Source organism: Aspergillus eucalypticola, assembly GCF_003184535.1.
Source record: "Aspergillus eucalypticola CBS 122712 chromosome Unknown BO83scaffold_12, whole genome shotgun sequence".
NCBI classification, from domain to species: domain Eukaryota; kingdom Fungi; phylum Ascomycota; class Eurotiomycetes; order Eurotiales; family Aspergillaceae; genus Aspergillus; species Aspergillus eucalypticola.
The window spans coordinates 332,085-354,751 of NW_020290286.1; the positions used below are offsets into that span (position 1 = coordinate 332,085).

Below are 22,667 nucleotides of genomic sequence, written 5' to 3' on the forward strand. Positions count from 1 at the left end.
CTGAGTCACGACCCCTCTCCGGCCCTTCAGCCTGGTGTTCGAAGGCCTTTTTCAGTTACGAGCCTTGTTTGTTTATACATTTGGTGTTCAAGTCACGATATTACGCAGCGTTATTCTCCTTTGGTCCTTCTATTTGGTGTCCCATTGCCGGACATAGTCATTCACTTCGACACATTCTTTCTCTCGACATACTTCCGTTCCTCGGGCTTCGCGCCTTTACACCTGTGAAACGATATACAGATGCACTCATAACAGTCTTTACTATTTCCTAGTCGTCGTCAATCACCCTTCCCCCAAGGGTATCTGCACTGCGCTTCGCGCCTACTCGTCGTCATCATTTTCTTTTCGTTTGTCACCATATCCTCTCTTCCCGGTATTTATATGAAACTGTGACTCAACAAGCCGGTTGTTTTCTTGTCTTCTTTCTACTCTATTCTCCTTCATCTTTCTACTTCTATTCTCGGTGGTCGAGATCTGCTTGGCATTTGACCATCTTGGTTGTCTGGTCGTTTGAATTATTCTTGCATTCGTCTTGCGATAACCGCCATCGACTGCTATAAACCACTGGAACGAACATCTCTGGGAGAACATCGTCTAGTCCGAGTATATATCAGATATGGAGTGCCTAAAGAACAGCTTTGTGGAGGGTCAGCTCCTTGATGGGCGCTTCCGAACAGTCGCCCCTCTGAACCACGGTTCGTTTGGCATGGTCTTCCTTGCTATCGACACCAAGACCGGCCAGGACGTTGCTATCAAGTGCCTGACCAAGGGTGGTGCCTCGCCGTACGATGCTCGTTTCGAAGAGCTCGACTGCCACCGACGTCTTGCTCACCACCCCAACATCGTCAACCTCATCCATTCGTTTGAGACAGATGCTCACATGTACATCGTTTTGGAGTACTGTTCCAACGGCGATCTGTATGAGGCTATCAGGCTCAACCGTGGCCCCTTGGAGACGGAGCACGTGCGTGATTTCATGTTGCAGCTGGTCAGCGCTGTCGAGTTCATGCACGCCAATGGCATGTACCATCGTGATATCAAGCCAGAGAACATCTTCTTGATGCAGGATGGATCCATGAAGCTGGGTGACTTGGGTTTGGCGACCCGGGATACCTGGAGTCATGAGGCATGTGTTGGAAGTGACCGCTACATGGCTCCGGAGCAGTATGACCCTTCAACCACTGGCTACTCTCCCGCCAAAGCCGATATCTGGGCGATTGGTATTTGCCTACTCAACGTTCTCTTCGCGCGGAACCCATTCGCTACCCCGACCGAATCCGATATCCTTTTCGCGGACTATGTCCGCGACCGCCAATCACTCTTCGACATCTTCCCCAACATGTCCCAGGATACCTTTGAGATCCTGAGATTTGCTTTGGCTATCGACCCCGAGAAGCGCTCCCTTTCTGGTATTCGTGATTCCATCATGCGGACTGTTTCCTTCACTACCGATGACGAAGCATTGGATGAGTTCTGCACCGATGACCGCGAGGTCGTTCCCGCAAGTGCCAACCGCGAGCCTCTCCGGACGCCTTCCATCCAGAGCCCGCACATCAACCAGGGCGATTCGTTCCCATGGGCCAAAGCCCTCCAGGCCAGCCCCCCTCAGCAGATCCGGCAGCTGTCGGCTATTCCCGACAACGAGAGTTACTCGGAGGATCTCTTCCCTCCTTCGGAGATTGCTGGCACATCGTGGTTCTCCGTTCACCAGGGCACTCCCTCCATGGCATCTGTTCTGGAGTCTGCTCTTGGCGATTCGTTCCGGCCATCTGCTTTCCGCAAGGGTGAGCTGCGTTTCCCCCCACCATCGGATCCGGTGCCCATCACCGGTTCTCTTCCCAGTCATACCACCAAGCCTTTGCCTTCTCTTTCTATGGTCTTTGGTAAGAAGAAGGACGAGCAGATCTCCAAGAGCTGGAGTGATCTGTGGGACGAGGAGGAGGAGTCTGAGACTGAAGACCTGGCTTTCCAGCAGCGGCGCGAGCAGAACTCTCGTAGCTGGAGCCACGAAAGCAGCAGCCCTGTCGAAGGCAACGGTCCTGAACTCTGTGGCCCGCTGACAGGCCTTCGGGATTCTGTGACTCCTTCTATGCTTAACGTTCGCGCTCAGCAACCCAAGCCTTCGGTACCATCAGAGGAGACCTCTGGGAAGTCATGGAATATTCCCATGGCCCCCACTGGCCTCAAGACTCCCCCTCGCACTCCGGACAGTCCCCCGAAGAACTCCAACAATGACAAGTGGGCTGCCCTGGGTGACCGGAGGAGGAACTACAAGTCTCCCGAGGCTTCACTCGGACGCAAGAAGTTCCCTCTCAACATGAGTTGGAGGAAGGACTGGGGCTTGGGATCTTCTGGCTTCGACTACGGCTCTTGGGCTGCCAAGAAAGAGGCCTCATCCTTCCAAGATCGCCGCCGACGCCCCTTCCAGGAGAAGGGACGGCGTCGCGATGCCTGGGAATCACCGAAGTCTGCCAACGTGAAGGTTCCCCATGACTACGATGGCAGTATCGATGAGGATCTCGACCTTGTCGGTGGCTGGCATGACCTCCATCTTTAAGAACCATGCCTCCTGCCTTCGTTCCCGCTCTGCTCTAATCCGATTCCTGTTCGTTGTACCGACCAAATTACCCTGACAAGAGTGGCAAATTCCAAACAACTTTATCTACCGACAACCAAACTTCTCCGGCTTGTTTTCTTCTCTTTTTTCTACTTTTTGATTGATTTTTGAAGCGTGTCTCTCCACTCGGCTTAGATGCACCCGCGTCGGGTGCATCCGGCAGCCTTATATTCAATATTTTATTTTCCCCTCTTCTTCTCTACCGTTACGATAGAATGTTTGTATTCGGCAAGCCTCTCACGTCGGAGGTGCTAGTGTTTTGATTCCTATCCTGTATAATATAGCACTCTTCGAAGGAGCAAGCATGGGGATGGGCGGTCGAAAAGTGACTCATCTGCTGGATTTGGGAGGGATTGTTTTGTGGAGGATATGATTTTGTTTCTCTTCTCTTGCCCCTTTCCATTCTTTGCACAATGTCAACCTTTCAACTTTTCTTACCCAAAAAATTTGGTTCAACCTGACGGGGGCCTGGACGACGAGGCAGGTGGAGGACGATGGCAGGTGGTTGGAGGCCACCAGGGATCTACGAAGATAACAATGAAAAAAAAAGAAAGTCATGGAAAAGCAAGACTACTATGACCATTCATCCACATCTTGAGGCGACTGTGCCGACCGGGCGCAGGACTGGTTTCTTTGTACTGTAACTAGCTGGTATGGTGAGAGTGATACGAGGATACTGGGGATAGCCAGAGGAATCTACTATGATTCGATGTGGATAACTGCCTTGCCTGCGTGTAAACCGAGTAGACCGGATATTTCCATAGTAGTCATCGTCAGGCTAATGTAGATTGCCAGCTGTTCTGGTGTGACTCACGGCCTACTACACCGTAGGTTTGTCCCCGTCACCTCCTAGTATAGTCTAGTCAGTAGTAGTTAGTAGCGAATGATGCCACTATGTTTAGTGCCAGTGGCGGGAGAGAAGGCGGTGGCAGGTCTCCGTTCCAGACCGCCGCGGGAAAGAATGGAGAAAGACACACTCCCTCAACTAATCTATCTTCGCGCGACAACGCCATCTCACACCCGGTGAGCAAAGAGGCGGTGTTTCTGGCGCGTGGCCTCTTGCGCGACTTGTACTACCTACTTTTCCGACCTCCTTTGCTTTCCCGGAGGTTGTTGTTTCAACCATTCATTCATTTATCCTCGGATTTTCTTCTGATCCGTGTCATTACGATCCCCTGAAGGGGTCGCGCCGCCTACTGATAAGGAGCGAACTAACTTTACTACTGTCTTCGCTTTCTTTCCCTCCCCCTCCCCCCTCTCCAGTCTATAATAGCTACTACATACACATATCAGTCCCTACAGTACATAGTGCAATGAATCTTGCCCGAAATACATCATAATAATCACATCGACCTCCTATCCTATCTTACGTGCTACTTGTTCGGAAGACAGAAAAGAAAGAAAGGTCGCATTGCGACTACAGTCTCGGTCAAAAAATGACCACCAGCTGGACCGCCACACAATGGATTCCCTGGATGACTTTAATCTCCACCTGGATTGACGGCACAACCGCAGACCCCAGTCAGACGATATGTCCCGCGCCGAGTTGGCAAGTCGCCGAAGCCGAGTTCATCCAGTGGCCTCAGTGTCCAGAGACGCGATGGGAAGCGGACCCGGCTACTTCTCTCTCCGCGGCACAACAACAACCGTTGCTGAAAGCACCTGAGGAGACGCTCTCCGTTGTGTCTGTTTCCATGGCTGCTTCTTCCGAGAGCAGTGCGCGGCCCGACCATGAGCTTGATACCGAGTCGCCGCTCGATAATGCGAATTTCCTGTCGTTTGAGGATTGGAAGAAGCAGAATCTGGCCAAGGTTGGCCAGTCTGCGGAAAATGTGGGCGCGCGCGGCGCTGCTGCTGCTGCTGGGAAGGAAGGGAGGCGGCGTCCCACGGGGATTAATAATGCGTTGGATTCGCTGGGTGAGGATGTTGAGATTGAGTTGGATTTTGGTGGCTTTGGGGCTGATACGCCGGAGGCGGCGAAGCCGACGTCTTGGGGGGCTCGTGTATCGACTGGGGTTACTGAGGAGCGGGGTTCTGTCGGGGATGTGGATTCCCTCGCGCAGGGTGTGCCGCCGGCTGGGGGCGTGTCGAGGTCGAAGGATGCGGGGACGACGTGCAAAGAAAGGTTCAATTATGCGTCGTTTGATTGCGCTGCGACGGTGCTGAAGACGAATCCGGAGTGTACGGGGTCGTCGTCGGTGTTGATTGAGAACAAGGATAGCTATATGCTCAATGAGTGTCGGGCCAACAACAAGTTCTTGATTTTGGAGCTGTGTGATGATATCCTGGTTGATACCGTGGTGTTGGCCAACTATGAGTTTTTCAGCTCCATCTTTCACACCTTTCGCGTCAGTGTGTCGGATCGGTATCCGGCGAAGTTGGACCAGTGGCGCGAGCTGGGCATCTACGAGGCGAAGAATACGCGCGAGGTTCAGGCATTTGCGGTGGAGAATCCGCTTATTTGGGCGCGGTATGTCAAGATCGAGTTTCTCACGCATTACGGGAATGAGTTCTTTTGTCCGCTTAGCTTGATTCGCGTGCATGGAACGACGATGCTGGAGGAGTATAAGCATGATGGGGAGGTTAGTCGGACAGACGATGTGGTGGCTGATGAAGAGCCCGAGCCTGCACCGGCGGCTGCTGAGATAGAGACAATCCCTACGGTGGATGTTGCACCTGCAGCAGGCACGGCAGAGCAGAAGGTGGACGAACAGACGCCAGAGACTTGCCCTAACCCCGGTCCGGTCGTTGATGAGACGGTCATGATGCAGCTTCTGGGGGTGCTTGAGACATGTAGTATTCATGACTCGCCAGCTGCTGGGGCTGAAGGGACTCAGACGTCTCTCAATCGCCCGCCAGCTACTGACGCTGCGCCTCCCAAGGGCGACGATACTGCGTCTGTTGGTAACGAAGCTCCGGCCAAGGAGGCAGGGGAGCAGAAAGTAACTGTCAGCCCGAATGTTGACTCGGTACCTTCGTCTGCTACAACGGCAGGTCCAGAAACTACATCACAAGGTGAAGCCGATAGCCGGTCTACTGGCTTCACCAAGGAAGAGCAAAGCGTAGCCGCGGAGACAACGCGGTCAACAGCAACGCAGCCTCCTTCTGCGAACCCGACTACGCAAGAGTCATTCTTCAAGTCCGTGAATAAGCGACTACAAATGCTGGAATCCAACTCCAGTCTTTCCCTACTGTACATCGAAGAGCAGTCGCGGATCTTGCGCGACGCATTCAACAAAGTTGAGAAACGACAGCTGGCCAAGACATCGACGTTCTTGGAGCAACTGAACGTGACGGTGCTTCATGAACTGAAGCAATTCCGCGAACAGTATGACAATGTCTGGAAGAGCGTAGCACTCGAATTTGAGCATCAGCGCATCCAGTACCATCAGGAGGTGCATTCGCTCAGCGCGCAGCTGGGCGTCCTCGCTGATGAACTGGTCTTCCAGAAGCGGGTGGCCGTCATCCAGAGCATCATGATCCTGTTCTGCTTCGGACTGGTGCTCTTCTCGCGCGGCGCAGTCAGCAGCTACATTGAGTTGCCAAGCATGCAAAACATGGTGTCGCGGTCGTACAGCCTGCGGTCGTCATCACCTTCGTTTGGGTCGCCGTCTGTGAGCCCGACGTCGTCGGGACGGCGCGCGGGCGGCCACCGACGCAACCTGTCCGAGGATTCTCAGGAAGATGGGCCGATTAGTCCCACACTGGCATACTCTCCACCGACACCTGTCTCTGATGTAATGAGCTCGTCGGAGGAGGCAGAGAACCACAGGGGGAACTCGTTGGCACTGCCGGAGGTGGCGCCACCAGTCCGATCGCGCAGTAGTCCGCCTGACCTCAATGGAGGCGAGGAGTCCATTGAAGAATCATCTAGCTCGGGCGAGTCATCCGTTTCTCATGGACGGAATGCCGCGGTGGCCGAGGCCTAGTGACGATGTGGTTGTGGCATGTGGAGCCCGACATGACAGACGGGTTGCATTCTGGCTGCAGGTTCAGCGCGGTGGCGATGTCTCGGCCGCGTGTTCCCAGGCCAACAGCTGCAGAAGAGCTTATTTGACTAAGTGACGAGCCGGCCGTCATTCCTGGGGAAAGTGTAAATGTGTTGGTCACGGCAGCAGCTGGTGACACCGGATAGAGTGCAGGGGGGATGCAGGGAATATGTATGTTTGTATGTACACATATTGTAGAGGAGTACGGAGTACAGCTACGCGACATGATGAGATGATGTATATACCCAAACCATTTACAGTGATTATTGAATGGACAGATAATTGATACAAATAATGTACTTAACTTCTTACTATCTAAGTGAATAGACAATGAATGACATCTTCGGGTGGTGGTAATGGAGGTGGTTGCCATGACAACAATCGACGGGTTTTTCTTGCCTTCGATTCTTATCCTCTTCCCTCCCACTGCCTTCCACTGACTCTTCCTCCACATCTCTGCTACTACAAGACTACTTGTTTCTCATATCCAGAACCAGATACCTCTATCAACAGAAAGATATCCTGAAAACAAAAAGGAACAATCAAAATGGACTCCCACCCCCTCACCGACCGCACCAACACCCACCTCGCTCAAGACACGGAGAAGTTGAACGAGCTCAAGGCCGCCCCCGCCAAGATCAACTCGATGGAATATCATCGTCAGGTGTTGCAGGGGAAGCTGGAGAATGGCGATAAGTGAGTATCAATCACCAGATATGCATGTGTTTACAGATATTGACCGTCGTAAAGGAACCAAGCAAGCTACGTCTCTCCCTCGGATGATATCATGAGTCCGTGCTCCAAGAAGTTGAGTGATTTGAAGGGCAAGCGGTTTAAGAAGTATGCTTTCTACTGTCTATAGATTACTGGTTGAAGATGATACTAATAAACTGTGTGTAGTGCCGGCAAACCCCAGTCCCTCTTCGCCAAGCTCGGCAAGAAGAATTTCGAACAGCAGTCGTCGGCCCAGAAAGAAAACACCGAGGCATGATTTATCAGATCATCTCCGGGTAAAAATAAAAGGATACATCTGTCTGTGTTTGCGCCGGTCGCAATACTCCGATTGCATGATGATCCAGTAACCGGGGTGATTCATTGCTTCTGTTGTTTTTCTTAATCTGCATTGGTTTGCTCTGGGTCGGTTGTGGTGTTTGTTGGTTCGGTTTGGATTGATTGGGTTTATGAGAAAATCAAGGCTCGATATGGGATTCGGCCACGCTTTATGCTTTTCTTCCTTTTCTTCTTACGCTTTACTTCTTACTGCTTTATTGTCATATCAATCAATCAATCAATCGGTTGATTGATAATTCTTTCATATTGATAACTCTGGATGGTTAATGAATGCAATGCGTGAATATGCTGCTGCTGACTCATCGGCCGATCAGCCGAGGCTCGGTCGGCTGCTTCTCCGCAACCTCGATTCTCCGCATTACTTGCTTCAGCTTATAACCCCATCCTCCCTATTTCACTTCCATTCTTTTTTTTTCCCTATCATATCTTATCATCCTACTTTCAATCAATCAATCAACTCTAGTATCCACAAAAGTAGTAATCTATCATGTCCGCCTCCACCCGCATCCCCGTCATCGCCCAACCCTTCGTTAGCGACCGGGCCAAGCGTACCCTCGACCAGGTACCTACCTATACTCCCTATACCTCCTTCCCACAGCTACATCCCCCAGCTACATCCCTCCCACCACCACCCCCAACAAAACCACTGATAAAGTAATAGGTCGAACAATTCGTCGAAAAAGAATGCATCCCGTCGGAACCCATCTTCCGCGCGCAACTCGGCACCGGCGCCCAGCGCTGGTCGACCTACCCAGCGATCATGGAAACGCTGAAACAGAAGGCGCGCGAACAAGGCCTCTGGAACATGTTCCTACCCAAGAACCACTTCTCGCAGGGGGCCGGGTTCAGTAACCTCGAGTACGGGCTGATGGCAGAGTACCTGGGCAAGAGCACGATTGCGTCGGAGGCAACGAACAACGCCGCCCCGGACACGGGTAACATGGAAGTGCTAGCGAAGTATGGTAACGCGCAGCAGAAGAAGGAGTGGTTGGAGCCTCTCCTTGAGGGAAAGATCCGGTCTGCATTCCTCATGACGGAGCCGGAGGTCGCCAGTAGTGATGCTACTAATATTCAGTTGGAGATTAAGAGGGAGGGGGATGAGTGGGTGCTTAATGGATCTGTATGTTCTCCTTCTCTCTCTCTCTCTATCTTGTTTTATTTGATATGTATACTGGAGAAGGGTATATGCTAACGCTGGTATATAGAAATGGTGGTCCTCCGGCGCAGGCGACCCGCGATGCGCCGTCTACCTCGTAATGGGCAAGACGGACCCGACGAACCCAGACCCGTACAAACAACAATCCGTGATCCTGGTGCCGGCGCACAACACCCCGGGGATCACGGTGCACCGGATGCTAACCGTGTACGGGTACGACGATGCCCCGCACGGACACGGGCACATCACATTCAAGAACGTGCGGGTGCCGGCCTCCAACATCGTTCTCGGTGAAGGCCGCGGCTTTGAGATCATCCAAGGCCGGCTGGGTCCCGGACGTATTCACCACGCGATGCGGACGATCGGGGCGGCCGAGAAGGCCCTGGAGTGGATGATTGCGCGGATCAACGACGAGCGGAAGAAGCCGTTCGGGCAGAATCTGTCTTCGCATGGGGTGATTCTGGAGTGGGTGGCTAAGTCGCGGATTGAGATTGATGCGGCGCGGTTGATTGTGTTGAATGCGGCGATTAAGATTGATCAGGGGGATGCGAAGAGCGCGTTGAAGGAGATTGCTCAGGCTAAGGTCATGGTTCCGACGATGGCGTGTGGGGTTATTGATCGCGCGGTGCAGGCGTATGGCGCTATGGGCGTTTGTCAGGATACGCCGTTGGCGTATATGTGGGCGTGGGTGAGGACGTTGAGGATTGCGGATGGGCCGGATGAGGTGCATTTGTTGCAGATGGGGAGGAGGGAGAATAAGAGTAGGAAGGAGGAGGTGAGGAGGAAGTTGAAGTGGCAGGCTGAGGAGGCGGAGAGGTTGTTGGGGGTTAGTGCTGCGGGGGGAAGAGTCGGTTGTAAGTTGGGTTGATGAGATTGAGTATATTTGGGGGATGGTTTATTTGTTGGTTGGTATAGGATGATTAGTATTGTTTGAAGATTCGCATGCAAAGTCTCATGAATCATATTCATCATGCACCGTCCTGACGATAGGACTGCTCTAAATAAAACATCAATGGATATAACGAAACGTCATCATCTCCCTTCTTCCCTCCATCCCTCACCTGTCCACGTACTACTTAACTCATGTTTAAGTACGCCATGCCTAATCCCATAGTCATCGTGTAATGAAACCTAACTTTTCCCATCCAAACCTTATCTAACGAACAAAAAAGAAAACCTGGATATAGACTCGCCCGCGAGCAGCTGCTAATAATCCTCGTCCATCGCGTTCTTGCGCACCTTCTTAGCCCGCCGCTTATTCGCCTTGAAATGCTTCTTTGACGAACCGCTCTTCACCTCCGAGACGTCCACTCCCCGCTCCAGAGCGACCATCATGCGCTCCTTACGACCTGTCAGATGCTTGCGCATTTCCTGGCCTTGGTCCGTGTACTGGGCATTGAAAGGAAGGGTGAGACGGCCCGTAGAGCCCTTGGAACCCGGGCCGAAGAAGCCCGTGTCGAGGTTGCGGGACCGCGCACCCTTCTCAACAGGCTTGATTAGGGCGAGCAATTCCGGATCAGTGATCTCCTCGTTTTGGAGCATCTTGGCGAGTTGGGCTTGTCGCCGGGCCGGCAGGTGAGCCATGTCGTAGAGGTCTTTGTTGAATTCAATGGGGTCGATGGGGTCATTGCCTTCGGGCACAGGCGGCGGGTGACAGAAGAGGAGCTTGCCGTTGACGTAGTCCTTGAGGATGTAGCGGGCGGCGCGAGACTCGTCGGGCTGACCCTGACCAGTGGTGGCGAAACCGCGGGCGCGGGCGTAGGCGCGGAGAAGTTCGTGGGACGTGGGGATACCAGTTCCTCCTTCTTCGATGGGGCGGGTGTTGATCTTCACGCCATAGACGTTCTCGACAAAGTGCTTAGGAATGCGCTGGGCGACGAGAGCAGCGGGGCCGGTGAACTCGCGCTGCTGGTCGATGGGGAGGACACCGTTGACGACGAGCTCGGCCTTGGTGGTGGCGAAGTTGGGGAACACGAGACCGGGACAATCGCAGAGCATGATCTCGGGAGACAGGTAGAGAGTCTGGAAGTGCTTGGTCTTACCGGGGGTGGCGGAAACGGAGACCTTCTTGGCACCGAGCAGTGCGTTGATCGTGCTGGATTTACCGACGTTGGGGTATCCGACCAGACCGATGGTCGTCTTCTTCTTGACTTGGCCCTCGGGCGTGTCGTTGTCGGGCAGAGTGTCGGGGGTGTTGGAAAGGAAGAGTTCTTCAAGTTCTTCGACGTTGAGAATCTCTGTGCGTCGGGAAGAGCTGGAGCTGGCGCTGGGGTTGAGTTCAAGACCACCGTCGTGCTCTTCCTGAGGTTCTTCGCCGTCCTTGATATCCAGAAATTTGGCACCCTCAGCCAGCTGCTCCTCCTCGGGAATGTCCTCTTCGCTTTCGTCCTCCGAGTCGAGGTCCTGCTGGAGGCGTTCGTTGCGCTCCTTGGCCAAATGGGCGGAGAAGAAACGGAAGCTGATGTTCTGGCGCTCAAAGTGGTCAGCCCACATGGCACGCTGGGCCTCAGTCAACATGTCGGCCTTGTTAACAAGCAGCAGGTTCTGCTTCTTAGGGTCGATCTCCTTGACGTAGCATTCCAGATCCTCGGAGCGGTAGAGCAGCGGGTTACGGGCGTCGACAATCTGGACCACCAAGTCGGAACGTTCGATGACACGCCACAGCTGGCGCCAGACCTCCAAGTTGCGCTCGAAAGGAGTCATCAACAGATCCTGGTTCTCCTGCAACTCGGCCAGTCCACGACGCCAGTTCAGGAAACTCTCGCGCTCCATCAACTCCAGTTGCTGGCGGGTGGTGGACTGGTCCCACTTGGGCCGACGGGGAACGGTCAAACGGTTCTTGTTCTGCTTGTGCTTCTTCACGGCGGACTTCTCTTCGGCAGCGGACAGAAGGTAGGGGTTCTTCTGATCGGTGTGGATGATCTTGACGTTGTTCATCTTCTCGGCGGTGAAATCGGTGCCGGCCAGTTCGGCGGTACTGAGGAACTCATCGAGGGCGGCCTGCTCGGTAATACTGCGCATCTTCACCCAGGCGGCTTCGGTGGGAGCGTTGGTGATGTAGGTCTCGCCCTTTTCGTTCTTGCGGGCAATACCGGCATTGTGCGAGGCCTTTTTCAAATTGGAGGCCTTGCCTTTGCCGAAACGGTCGTTCATCAGGCTGTTGCCCAGCCCGACGGAGTTTTTGGATTTAGCAAGCACCATGGTGACGGTTGTCTCTGTACCTGGGGATGACTGAGAGGGAGAGACACCAGGGATGGTGGAGGTTGAAGAAGAGAAGAAGTGAAAGAAGATTATTAAGAAAGGTTTGATAAAAACCCAATCGGGCAATTTTCGTCGAACCCCGCGCGGATAAGATAAGGCTGACTCAGCACCTTCTGCGTTCGTCCAAGAGACTGCACGATTTGTTTTGGATAGAGAGTAGGTAGGATTTAGATATAGAAGAATACAATTTTAATTGGAATTACTCTACATGTACTGAAATACGGCAGCATCAGCAGTGGTGGTGGTGAGGACCCTTCGCGATAAGCGGCACGTGACCATCCCACGACCGCGATTTTTCTGCCGAAATTCAGTCCAACATTTAATCTTCATCTTTGAGCTTCATTCTCACCATCACAACTATATCCCTCCCTCCTCTCTTTTTTCCCTGAGTATCTCTCCCGGATTACCGGTTACCGCCCAAAATGCCTCCCCGGAAGCAGTGGATGTACGTTGTCCCTCCATACCCTCCATACACCCCATACAATCAATCTATGTACTCAACTAACCCACCCAACCCACAGCGACAAGAAACAAGCAACTACCTATCAACTCTTCCACCGTTCCCAACATGACCCTCTCATTCACGACCCCTCCGCCGACGACCGCGTTCTGCACCCCGTCTACGGACCCCCCAAAAACGCCCCAAGTGAATCTTCCTCCGCATCCAAGCACCGCGGCCAAAGTCTTGCCGACCTAAACCAAACCTTCGGAGGAGCCGCGCGCAAAAACGAAGGTGAAGCTGCCAATTACGGCATTTTCTACGATGACTCGCAATACGACTACATGCAGCACTTGCGCGAGCTCGGCACCGGCGCCGGCGACGCTTACTTCGTCGAGGCCAAGACGAAGGGCAAGGACAAGGGCAAAGGACTGAAGTTGGAGGACGCTTTGAAACAGGTCTCGCTGGACGACGGACGGAGTGAGTTCGGTGGCACCGAAAGCATGTACAGCTACGACATGCGCTCGACGGCGTCTTCCTACGTGCGCAAACCCACCTACCAGGACCAGCAGAACGTGCCCGATGCCATTGCGGGATTCCAGCCGGACATGGACCCGCGGTTGCGCGAGGCCCTGGAGGCGCTCGAGGACGAGGAGTTCGTGGACGAGGACGACGAGGAGGATGTCTTCGGTCAGTTGACTACGCGGGCAGAGGAAATGGACCCGGGTGACTGGGAAGATACTCTCTTCGACGACGTCGAAGAAGAAGACGATGGATGGGAGTCCGATGCGACAGAAAAGGCCCCTGTGCAGATGGACACCACAGCTGCAAAGGCCCGCTACCAAGACTCTGAGCATGAGGACCAGCCCGGCGAGCTTCCCGAACACAACGAGCCCGCGCCCGACATGCACCCCGAAGACCAAGGCTGGATGCGCGAATTCGCCAAGTTCAAGAAAGACGCCAAGTCCGGCAAAGCAGCTCCCGCCGCTCCTCCCAGCGTCGTCCCCTCCCAGCAGGGCAGCACCCTCGCCTCGACCGTCTTCACTGTCGGAGGAACTCCCATCCGCCGCAAGAAGCGCAAGGGCGCCCTCACTAACCCCTCCGCCTACTCCATGACTTCGTCTGCCCTTGCCCGTACAGAGGGCCACCGTCTCCTGGACGACCGCTTCGAGCGCGTCGAGGCCCTCTACTCCCTCGACGAGGAGGACGAGTTCGATGACAACATGTCCATGGTCAGTGGAATGACCGGCATGACCGGTATGAGTGCCGTGTCGGGCATTTCGACTGCCTCGTCCCAGGCACCGAGTCTCGTTGATGCGAACGGCGAGGCTGTCCGTCCTTCCCACAACTTCAACAACATCATGGATGACTTCCTCGCCGGGTGGGACGACAAGACGAGTGCCCAGGCTAAGCGGAAGGGCGCCAAGGCGAAGCGCGGAAAGAACGGTAACGAGGCGATTGGTATTCGCATGCTGGATGAGGTTCGGCAGGGATTGGGCCCTGCTAGGATTCCTGGGAAGGTGTCGGGGAGGGCGTAGTGGGTTCCCTCTGAGTGAGTGAGTGGGATGTGAGTGGGTATGCTTGAATGATTGCAACGATACCAATTTATCTATCATTTGGTGGGAATAAAAATGCGGGACTGGCGTTAGGGTGTGCATGTGTGCGTGAGATGATTGCATTTCTTGCCTGGTGATAGACTATCTAGCACTGTTCTTTCATATAAAAGTTTTGGGTTCATATACACCATAGCCTTCCTGGACAACCAACAAAGATCAGTATCCCTAGTCAGCTTACTATTTCTTCGCAAACGGGAAGGAACTCGAAACATTCGCGCAAGTATACCCAAATACTTCTTTGCATAGTACCCAAAAGATGATCTGCTTCTAGAGCAGAAGAGTAGACAATGGCCGTACAGGGTTCCAACTTGTCCTGCGCCGCTCCGACTAAGCTCTACAGCAACTCTTCGAAAACAAAAACAAAACAACTCCACTCAAATCTCCAAGAGCCCTAACGAAGGGATAACCTCACAGGCATAAGGATCATTGCGCGAATCATACCAAGTCAGAATAAGACCGCATGATCTTTTTATATTTGATATACTGGCCATGTCTTCTTCCGAGACTCCGCAGCATAGGGAAATACGGCATGCGCTCCGTCAAATCCGCAATGATATTGAGAGCCTTGACGCTCATCAACTTGATTCCAGCCTTCTGAAGAAATATAAATTATGCATGTCACCAGTGGAGCTGGATGAAAGCTCCAATGATAGACCCATCTTCTTTAAACCATGCGATGCCTCTTTACTCCTGGACCCCGACGATCAATATGACGAAGGAAGATCGGAATATACTGACTACGATTCATGGGACCCAGAACTTACTGTAGACTCCACATTGACTGTGCTCGCAGCGTGCTTGACTATAATTCCTACTATGTTTTTGCGAGTTCCCTTGGCAGCAAAGATTTCATTCTTAGGAAAACCTGGTCTGGTGTCAGGTAAACTTGCCTCCTCCTCCTCCTCCACCTCCCCCCCACTCCTGCTGTTTTACAGTACTAGACTTGGTTTTTTGACACTTAGGCCAACAGTACCAGCGATGAGCCTTTCAGAGGGCTATGGCGCGATGCATATCCTGAATATGGAACTATGAGAGCCGATCAGGTCAAGGATCATTCATCTCCGCATATGAAAGCCATGCTCTATAGCAATTAAGATGGCAACAACAACAACATCAACGACGAGCTTCTGCAAGGAGAGATCCTAGTTGCTCTCAGATTAGCCCATACTCAGATGAGACGGCGTCGCTTGCATGGACATATGACTGTTCCGGTAATTCCAGCTCCCATTTTACGCCTTCGTCTCTTCTTCTTAAGGCAAGCAAAGCACTAAGTGTGACTGTATAGGTTCTTCTCTTCTCCTTTATGGGACCCCAACATGCTCGAGTCATTGAAGCATATTTAAATGGCACTTCGTTTGTGATGCGTACAACTCGGCTATTTGATCTTCGCAAGAAAGACGAGGCCCTTGATCAAAATATTCGGTCAGTGGTATCTTGGAGAGCCTACTGGAGATACAAGACATCTTCATAAGGCTTGGTAAAACACCACCTTTGATGAGATTATGATGGGATATAATAGATACTTAGCTACTGGCGCTTTGGATGGAGGAAAAAGGGGTTTGGTTTTGGTTATTGGGCACTCCGTTCTTTTATGTGATGGTTTTGAGGCGTAATGGAAATTGCACTTGCATTCCGTGAAGGTTTTTCGACAATCAAGTCAACTCATACAGTTTATCCTTGCGAAGGCTCCTCCGTTTCGGCAAAACACTGTGGTTGGTGTTCAGGATAGTCGGTTGGTTTCGGATAGCGATCGTCAACATCATACTGCTTATAATGTATGATATAATGAAACTCGACATTGCCTGCTACAAGTCTGAACTTATTGTTCTTGTTCTGACACTTGAATTATGATATAGGCTGTAGGATGTAACTCTTCCCATCCCATAATGTACATTCGATACAATTATACACGGGGTATACTATCTATCTATCAAATACATATTACACATAACCAACTCAAAGGTAGTATACTATAACGCCCCACCCACCTTCTCGACGATCCACATCGCCAACCTAACCCTCCAACTCACCCTTCTCTCCGTTCTCCTCAAATCCTCCCGCGAAATGGCCTTCGCATCCTCCTGCAGCCGCTCTGTCTCAGCGCCCAACTTGCGCTTTAGCTCTGCATCACCCGTGACGACGAGCGCCCCAACCTCCAGATCCAGACTGTAGCTGCGTTTCGTGTAGTTACTGCTCCCCACGAAGGTCAGACTGGGGTGTTCCTCCTTGGGGAGGGTGATCCAGAGGCCCTTGGCATGGTAGGTCCAGCCACCGGGCTGGCCGACGGTGCCGCGGCGCCATTCTTTTAGCTGGATGGAGTTGGTGCGCTGGGCGTCGGCCACACGGTCGAGGAACCGCGCGGACAGGTGCGTGTATGCGGCCGGCAGCATGCCGGAGATACCGGGGGAGCCGTAGAAGCCGTTGGCCCAGGGGGAGGCGGTTAGGACGGTGCCTCGGGTGGTGGAGTCGGTGTGGGAGGCGGAGGTGCTGGCGATGAGGAGGGAGGAGAGGACGGGGTGGATGTTGAAGTAGCCGGCTGTGAAGAGCCAGCGGGCGCCGGAGAAGGCGGGCGAGGTAGACAGGAGACGGAGGATGGTGGTCACGGCGGGGAATTCGGTCGAGGTGTCGTTGGGTTTGAAGAGAGAAGTGAATTGCGCGACGGGGTAGATGTAGGTTTGATCGGGGGACTTCGGGGGCAGGGTGGACTGCTTCGGTGAGGGCTGAATGAGCGGGTTCAGGATGGTGGATGAGTAGGCGATGAAGTCCTCGGGTTGGTCGAGAGGTGAAGGCGCGCCGTTGGATGCGGGCCAGTTGAGGAGGTAGCCAGCGGCGTTTTGAGAGTCGGGGAGGACTTGGAAGCTGAGACTGCATACTGCATTGTGAATGCCGGCGTAGTAGTCGGTCAGTTCCTTGGAGTGGAAGACGTGATACCGGTCTATGCGGCTCGTGAAGTATTCGCTAGAGAGATTGGCTCTGGGTTGCTGTCAGTGTCTATGTAGTAATCCTGGAGCGTCGCACATACCCTGACAGGATGATCTCCTCGTCAAAACCGTACAGCTTCATGTGCTGGAGACCCCAGCCCTCGTTGATCCGACGAGGCACCCATTTCTTCTTCAACCCGGTCAGGTTTGGGGTGTGGAACATGCGGATTTCCACTCTATCCGCACCGTATTTCTCAACCAGAGAAGCCAGCAGCGACGCACATGAAGGGTTGGGTGTTTCGCGCGTTCCTCGTAGAGCATCCGTGAGGATGGAGACCTTGAGCTCGGGGTTGGCCCCGAGAGCCTGATCCAACGTGTCGATCAGGTCATGTTCCGTCTTGCCGATGTATAATGTTGAAAGGTAGATACGCTTGCGAGCCTTTTTGATTTTGTCCTGTAGTTTGGCACATGCTAGGATTAGTCGCAATCCACCACGTTAAAGTCCGAGATATCCCCGTACCTTGAGCGTGTTGTAGAAGCTAGCCGGGGAGTCTAGAATCGTGATCCGCGACGCCGGCACCTCGAAGCACGGCGAGATCCGATCCAACTCGGTCGTGATACTCCCTAACGGCGACGCAACAGAGGACGCAGGCGAGCTGGAGCTGGCATGGCAGGTGTTGGCCGAGAATTTGCGCTCGTATAGTAGGACTCTTCGGGCAGCTGGTCTGCGCGCAGCACATCGCAGGGTGTTACCACCGATTCGTCCGAACATGATCCCTCCCTCGTAGCTGAGCGCGTAGCAGCAGAAGACCCACAAGAAATCAAATGTAATTGCCGGAGTGCTATTGGAGAAAGTCGAGAAATATTGAGATCGAAAGACGAGCGGATGCTGCAAACCCGGCAAACAGCGATCCGCGCTAGACCGGATTGGGGCGGCTTCGACCTCCGGGCGGAAAGCGAGCGACGCAAGAGTCGAAGTCGAACCCGACCTGTTCTCAGTTCTTGCCATTGCTGCCCCTTTCGCTGCTCTGCACACAAGATGTCGACCATTCTTCGGACGCTGCGCAATCTGAGACGGATTGGTTTCAAGGTGAGATCTTTTACGGTTCTTCCGGGGCATCACGGACGAGTTGCTAACTGTATCCCCTCACAGGAATATGGCCACCAAATGCAGGTATGCTTTCGAATGCTGGGAGTGAAGAAGCTTGTGAAGGAGTGGAATGGACACTGACGAGACGTGCTATTTGCTACAATAGTACATTGGTGAGTGGATTGCTGGCTGGAGGTCATGGCAGGTAGACTAACGCCATGCGATTCTAGGTGATACCAAGGCCGGTACCTTGATCGGTGTTGACCGCTACGGCAACAAGTACTTCGAGAACATGGAGGAGGAGCTTCCTCGTGGGTGATGATGATTCTGGGTAAATGATTGTTGCTGACCATGCGCAGTCCGTACCCGCTGGGTCGACTACAAGGAGAAGGAATACGACCCCTCGCAGCTTGAGCCTGGCTGGTGAGCTTCTCGTAATTGATTGCCAGATGCGACGTGCTAACTTTGCTAGGCACGCCTGGATCTCTTACATGGTGGATGCTCCCCCCACTGCCGACAAGATCATGCAGACCGGTGTCCGCAGCTGGGAGCTGCCTGAGCACAGGCCCAACCTGACCCTCAGCCGTGCTGCTTTCAAGACCTACTCTACGTGAGTTTCCTATTGATTGCCAGTATAAAAAATCGAAAGCTAACGAGTGCAGTACCCGCCCCAAGTACTCCGCCTGGACTCCCGTTGCGGCACCCCGGTAGATGTTGGTAGAGCGTTGGCCTAGAAATCAGACCATGTTCGAAGATGTGTAAATAAATAAAGATGTCCTACTTTCCGTTTGAACTATCGCGATTGTCACAATTATCCCCATTGACCTGCCAGTTCTATACAGTAGTCCGTAGTCTAATTATGCACATGAGGATATCACTGAGGTATCACAGCAACCAAATGCCAAATCAAATGCCACAAAACAGCTCCCTTGACGATGTAGATACAATAATCAGAGAACGTATATACCGGAGCCGATGTTGGACCAGTGCCGAATGGGGCGTCGGTCTTCGAGCTCGACACACCACCACAGAACATCTCTCAACTTTTGGATCTGACTTTCCGCCTCGTACGCGCGGGAGAGTGCATACCACGCCTCGGAGTTGTCCCACGCACTGCCACGCTTGGTCAACCCGGACAACAGCCCAAAGGCACGTTCGCGGGCCGCGATGCGGTTCAGGAGTCGGGGCTCTTCGTCGTCTGAATCCGGAACCTCCTTAGCCTGCGGCTTCTGCGCTTGACTTGACCGCTTCGCGTCGTCTTCAGATGATGGTTTGCTAGAATTGCTCGGAAACAGCGACAGCGTCGATACGCCGGCATCAAGCCGGGGCTTGGGAGGCTGCAAAGGCATCTTCTCTTCCCAAACGTCGAGGAGCAGATTTGACAAACCAATAGTTGCCTTCGGATGATCCGCATAATGGAGAAGCGCCGTCTCAAAGTGCTCCATCGCTTCATGCGGGCGAGTCTGGTCGATAGACTGGAGACCGCGCTCGGCATAAACGTCTGCCCATAGTTCATCAGTGCTCTTGGGGACGCCCCATCCACGCTCCCTAAACGCTCTAGCGGAGGTCTCTTGTGACGCCACAAGAGCTTCGAAGCGCGTTACCTGTTTGGCTGCTTCCTCGCATGCCTCGTGAGCATCCTCGAAAGATGATGCCCGGCGATAGAGCCCAGCAATAAGCAGCCAAACCTTGACGAGGATGCACAGGCCATGCTTCTGGGCCTGAGTAGGTGGGACCTTGGTCACCGCCCTGGTGGGAGTGTCGAAGGCGTACGATGTAGGTAGTCGGATATCCTGCTCCGGTGGCTGCTCGGAATGTCCGGCTGGAGCGGGTGGTTGGTTGTGCTTCATATTGTGAGCCATAGGCCCCAATGGCTGCTTTGCGCTCTGGGGCTGGGCCGCTGCATCCGACACGGCTAGTCCAACCATGTCTGGAACAGGGTTACTAGCTTCAGGCCCAGCCTGAGTCTCGCTATCGCCGTTGACATGGCTTGAGTTAGCAGCATCTGCCTTTCTCAAGGTATTGCTCCTCTTACGGGCCTGACGTGAGTCTGTGCTGTCATTAAGCCCCGACTTCTCCCCATCGGTAACCTGTATTGCCGGGGCAGACTCTGTAAAGGTCGAGTTATCTGTCTTGGGCTCTTGTCCAAAATCTGCCCTCCTTTCAGGAGCGCGGGGTCCCTTGTGGCGACCAAAGATGCTGCCGCGGAGGCTTTTCACAGTCCCAGCAGAGCTTTTCGGGGGAACAAGGTGCTCGTGCTCGTGCTCAGCCTTGGTATTTGGCTTCTCGTTATCTTCCAGGTTCAGAGAGTGGAAAAGTGTGGCGAACAGACTAAGGAGCTGGTCGCTATGGTTGACAGCAGCTCCCGGGCCCTCAACTAGTTCAACAAACGCCAACTGGGTCATCCTGGTCTCGATAATACGCTCCTTCTCGCGGACTCGTAGCTTCTCGATAAGCTCATGAGTGATGCCCGTGATCTGATCTTGAGCAGTGTGATTCTGCTTCTGCGGTCGTCTGTCGCTATGGGCGAGGGACGTCACCGTAGCAGGGAACTGCTCAAATGCGGCTTCACACGAGCGTTCGGCAATGTCGAAGTCCTGCTTCGCGCTGAGAAGGAGAGCAAGCAGATGCCACAGGGGCACCAGATCTCTTTCTCGAGCGAAATCAGCTTGACCTGTTTTGTGCTGTGCATCGGATGTCAACGCCGACTTGACGTAGTCGATGGCACCATCTAGATCACGATTCTCTGCTAGAAGAACAGCCAGGGTATATAGAGAGGAGCAGTTAGACTCGTCTTCAAGCTCCGGGGCCAGGCTTCTCTCCAGGTAGTCAATAGCTTCTGCCCGGATGTCGTCGCGATCCTCATTCACGGGAGTCCAATAAGCCCAGTTAGCAAGCCCGATACCGATTCCTCGGTAAGCTGCAGCGATGTCGGATGGGGGGACTGCCTGGGAGCGGGTTGAGCTAGTTTCAGGCACCACGAGAGTCATGCCTTGGTCTTCATCATCCTGTACATGCTTCTCGGTAAACTCTTTCAGGAGAGATGTGAGATCCTTTGCTTTCTCGGCCTCTTTTTCTGAGCCGAAGCAACTCAGCATTGTCACACCCTCCGACACGGTGCGCAAAAGGACCCCATCATTTTCCAGGTCTCCAGATTCAGCTCCTTTTGCAGCCCGCTCTTTGGCGCTTGTGACGATTTCGATATATGAATCGAGGGCCCTCAGAGCAAGGTCATAGTCCGCGAGTGCACAATGCACATGGAACAGACGCCGCAAAATCAAGTGTGAGTGGTATGTCTTGGTAGCAGCGCGGTAAAGAATCTAAGATTATCAGCAAGTTGCTTTCCATCCTCAGTCCCTCGACTTGGAAACTTACATCAAGAACGTTTCTGCCGACAGCATTCTGGCCACCCTCCCCAAGCTCTTCATCTGTCCAACCGGCACCGCAAAGCACCTCCCAGTTCTGAATGACTTGTTCGACCCAGGCCTCAACTTCCGGGTTGCTCGAGTCAGCTGTAGGAAATTTCGTCTCGCGTAGGATGCTAGCTTCACAAAGCGCCTCAACGCGTCGGATTTCACTGGCAAGCTGCGGGCGTTCAGGTCCATTTGCAGGAGGGCAATACGGCAGGCCCTGTTGCAAGATACTTGATAGCAGATTGTAGTACGATTTCCAGGTCGGGGATTTCGAAACCGGCTCGGTAGTGCCGTCCATAAGCATGCCTTGAGGCAAGGTCATTTGCTTGACTGAAGGATGAGATGCCCACAGTCTGAAGAAACCTAGCGTCGTGGCTATCGTTTGAGCACTAGCAGCGGCAAGGTCTCTGCTGGCTTCCTCGCATGCCAGAGAGGCGCCTTGGCCCAATAGTTTCTCAGACCAGTAGAGAAATTGGGCGCTGTTTGTAGGGGATTGGAGCTGACTGTTCACCCATGGCGTAAGCGAATGAAGGGTCTCCAGGGCGCCTTCGGGGTCGGAGGTCATGCGCTGTGCAGAACCTATCATAGATTAGCAGGTGCACATCCTCAAATTTTCACTGTGGAGCAAACGCACCCTTGAGATAGCACGCCTTGACAAGGCATGTCTTGGTCCATGGCGAGAGCTCTTCCCCTGCCTGCTCGAGCTCACTCACGGCCTCTACAAAATCTTGAGGAAACCGGGCAGCTGCCAAGCCTAGCTCATTGACAGTCCAATGTACCCATCCCAAGCAGACCTGCGCCTGGAAAACTTCTTGCTTCGATCCTTCTGCCCGGTTGACGGTGGATAGGAGTGATGGAATCAGGTCATGGAGACCGGCGGCGGAGGAAGGGCGGGGGGTGGAGGGATGCTTTTGAAGGTGTGAGGCCAGCTGGTATTCAGCGCTGGCTACTTCGAGGAGACCTGTGGCATCCCCATTAGTCCATCTGTTGGCTGGCCAGTATTTCCGGGGAAAGGCAAGTTGGCATTACATGTTCTCTGCGGAGCATGTTTGGTGACTTTCCGAATCAACTCCGGAACTTCTTCCCATTTATTC

The 22,667-nt window shown here is 53.4% G+C and overlaps 8 protein-coding genes across 8 annotated transcripts; 5 read left to right on the top strand and 3 right to left on the bottom strand.

Moving 5' to 3' along the window:
• The first annotated feature begins 127 nt into the window (after positions 1-127).
• On the top strand, positions 128-2,752 carry BO83DRAFT_32455 (putative serine/threonine protein kinase). The gene has a single exon (XM_025527980.1). It carries the CDS (start codon positions 617-619, stop codon positions 2,555-2,557), a length of 1,941 nt encoding a protein of 646 aa, XP_025388153.1. The 5' UTR covers positions 128-616; the 3' UTR covers positions 2,558-2,752.
• A 1,301-nt stretch (positions 2,753-4,053) lies between these two features.
• Positions 4,054-9,701, top strand: BO83DRAFT_312708 (uncharacterized protein; the record flags this gene model as incomplete). Its single annotated transcript, XM_025527529.1, has 6 exons — positions 4,054-6,531; positions 7,244-7,302; positions 7,357-7,446; positions 8,156-8,225; positions 8,339-8,797; positions 8,883-9,701. 6 exons carry the CDS (start codon positions 4,054-4,056, stop codon positions 9,699-9,701), a joined length of 3,975 nt encoding a protein of 1,324 aa, XP_025388154.1.
• Positions 9,702-9,786: 85 nt separating this feature from the next.
• BO83DRAFT_378431 (ribosome biogenesis GTPase LSG1) lies at positions 9,787-12,106 on the bottom strand. Its single transcript, XM_025531248.1, has one exon. It carries the CDS (start codon positions 12,032-12,034, stop codon positions 10,040-10,042), a length of 1,995 nt encoding a protein of 664 aa, XP_025388155.1. The 5' UTR covers positions 12,035-12,106; the 3' UTR covers positions 9,787-10,039.
• A 255-nt stretch (positions 12,107-12,361) lies between these two features.
• BO83DRAFT_337854 (ribosome biogenesis protein LTV1) lies at positions 12,362-14,259 on the top strand. Its single transcript, XM_025528487.1, has 2 exons — positions 12,362-12,539; positions 12,616-14,259. Exons 1-2 carry the CDS (start codon positions 12,517-12,519, stop codon positions 14,069-14,071), a joined length of 1,479 nt encoding a protein of 492 aa, XP_025388156.1. The 5' UTR covers positions 12,362-12,516; the 3' UTR covers positions 14,072-14,259.
• A 379-nt stretch (positions 14,260-14,638) lies between these two features.
• On the top strand, positions 14,639-15,295 carry BO83DRAFT_445163 (uncharacterized protein; the record flags this gene model as incomplete). The annotated part of the gene is made up of 1 exon (XM_025536536.1): positions 14,639-15,295. One exon carries the CDS (start codon positions 14,639-14,641, stop codon positions 15,179-15,181), a length of 543 nt encoding a protein of 180 aa, XP_025388157.1. The 3' UTR covers positions 15,182-15,295.
• An 824-nt stretch (positions 15,296-16,119) lies between these two features.
• Positions 16,120-17,897, bottom strand: BO83DRAFT_360809 (CDP-diacylglycerol--glycerol-3-phosphate 3-phosphatidyltransferase; the record flags this gene model as incomplete). The annotated part of the gene is made up of 3 exons (XM_025529422.1): positions 17,591-17,897; positions 17,172-17,524; positions 16,120-17,122 (listed from the first exon to the last, which is right to left on the bottom strand). Exons 1-3 carry the CDS (start codon positions 17,840-17,842, stop codon positions 16,120-16,122), a joined length of 1,608 nt encoding a protein of 535 aa, XP_025388158.1. The 5' UTR covers positions 17,843-17,897.
• Positions 17,898-18,048: 151 nt separating this feature from the next.
• On the top strand, positions 18,049-18,969 carry BO83DRAFT_378433 (complex I NDUFA12 subunit family protein). The gene is made up of 7 exons (XM_025531249.1): positions 18,049-18,160; positions 18,224-18,244; positions 18,327-18,333; positions 18,391-18,471; positions 18,520-18,583; positions 18,633-18,770; positions 18,823-18,969. The coding sequence occupies exons 1-7, from the start codon at positions 18,110-18,112 to the stop codon at positions 18,869-18,871; spliced, it is 411 nt and encodes a 136-aa protein (XP_025388159.1). The 5' UTR covers positions 18,049-18,109; the 3' UTR covers positions 18,872-18,969.
• Positions 18,970-19,110: 141 nt separating this feature from the next.
• Positions 19,111-22,661, bottom strand: BO83DRAFT_398795 (putative filamentation protein (Rhf1); the record flags this gene model as incomplete). The annotated part of the gene is made up of 4 exons (XM_025533282.1): positions 19,111-21,480; positions 21,536-22,152; positions 22,208-22,534; positions 22,631-22,661. The coding sequence occupies 4 exons, from the start codon at positions 22,659-22,661 to the stop codon at positions 19,111-19,113; spliced, it is 3,345 nt and encodes a 1,114-aa protein (XP_025388160.1).
• Between the last annotated feature and the right edge of the window lie 6 nt (positions 22,662-22,667).

Excerpts from the sequence above, each read along its gene's own strand:
- BO83DRAFT_32455 (XM_025527980.1), top strand. The coding sequence starts at position 617 with ATGGAGTGCCTAAAGAACAGCTTTGTGGAGGGTCAGCTCCTTGATGGG.
- BO83DRAFT_378431 (XM_025531248.1), bottom strand. The coding sequence starts at position 12,034 with ATGGTGCTTGCTAAATCCAAAAACTCCGTCGGGCTGGGCAACAGCCTG.
- BO83DRAFT_337854 (XM_025528487.1), top strand. The coding sequence starts at position 12,517 with ATGCCTCCCCGGAAGCAGTGGAT. Across the intron at positions 12,540-12,615 it reads CCTCCCCGGAAGCAGTGGAT|CGACAAGAAACAAGCAACTA; the intron begins GTACGTTGTCCC and ends CCCAACCCACAG.
- BO83DRAFT_378433 (XM_025531249.1), top strand. The coding sequence starts at position 18,110 with ATGTCGACCATTCTTCGGACGCTGCGCAATCTGAGACGGATTGGTTTC. Across the intron at positions 18,472-18,519 it reads CATGGAGGAGGAGCTTCCTC|TCCGTACCCGCTGGGTCGAC; the intron begins GTGGGTGATGAT and ends GACCATGCGCAG. Across the intron at positions 18,771-18,822 it reads GCTTTCAAGACCTACTCTAC|TACCCGCCCCAAGTACTCCG; the intron begins GTGAGTTTCCTA and ends TAACGAGTGCAG.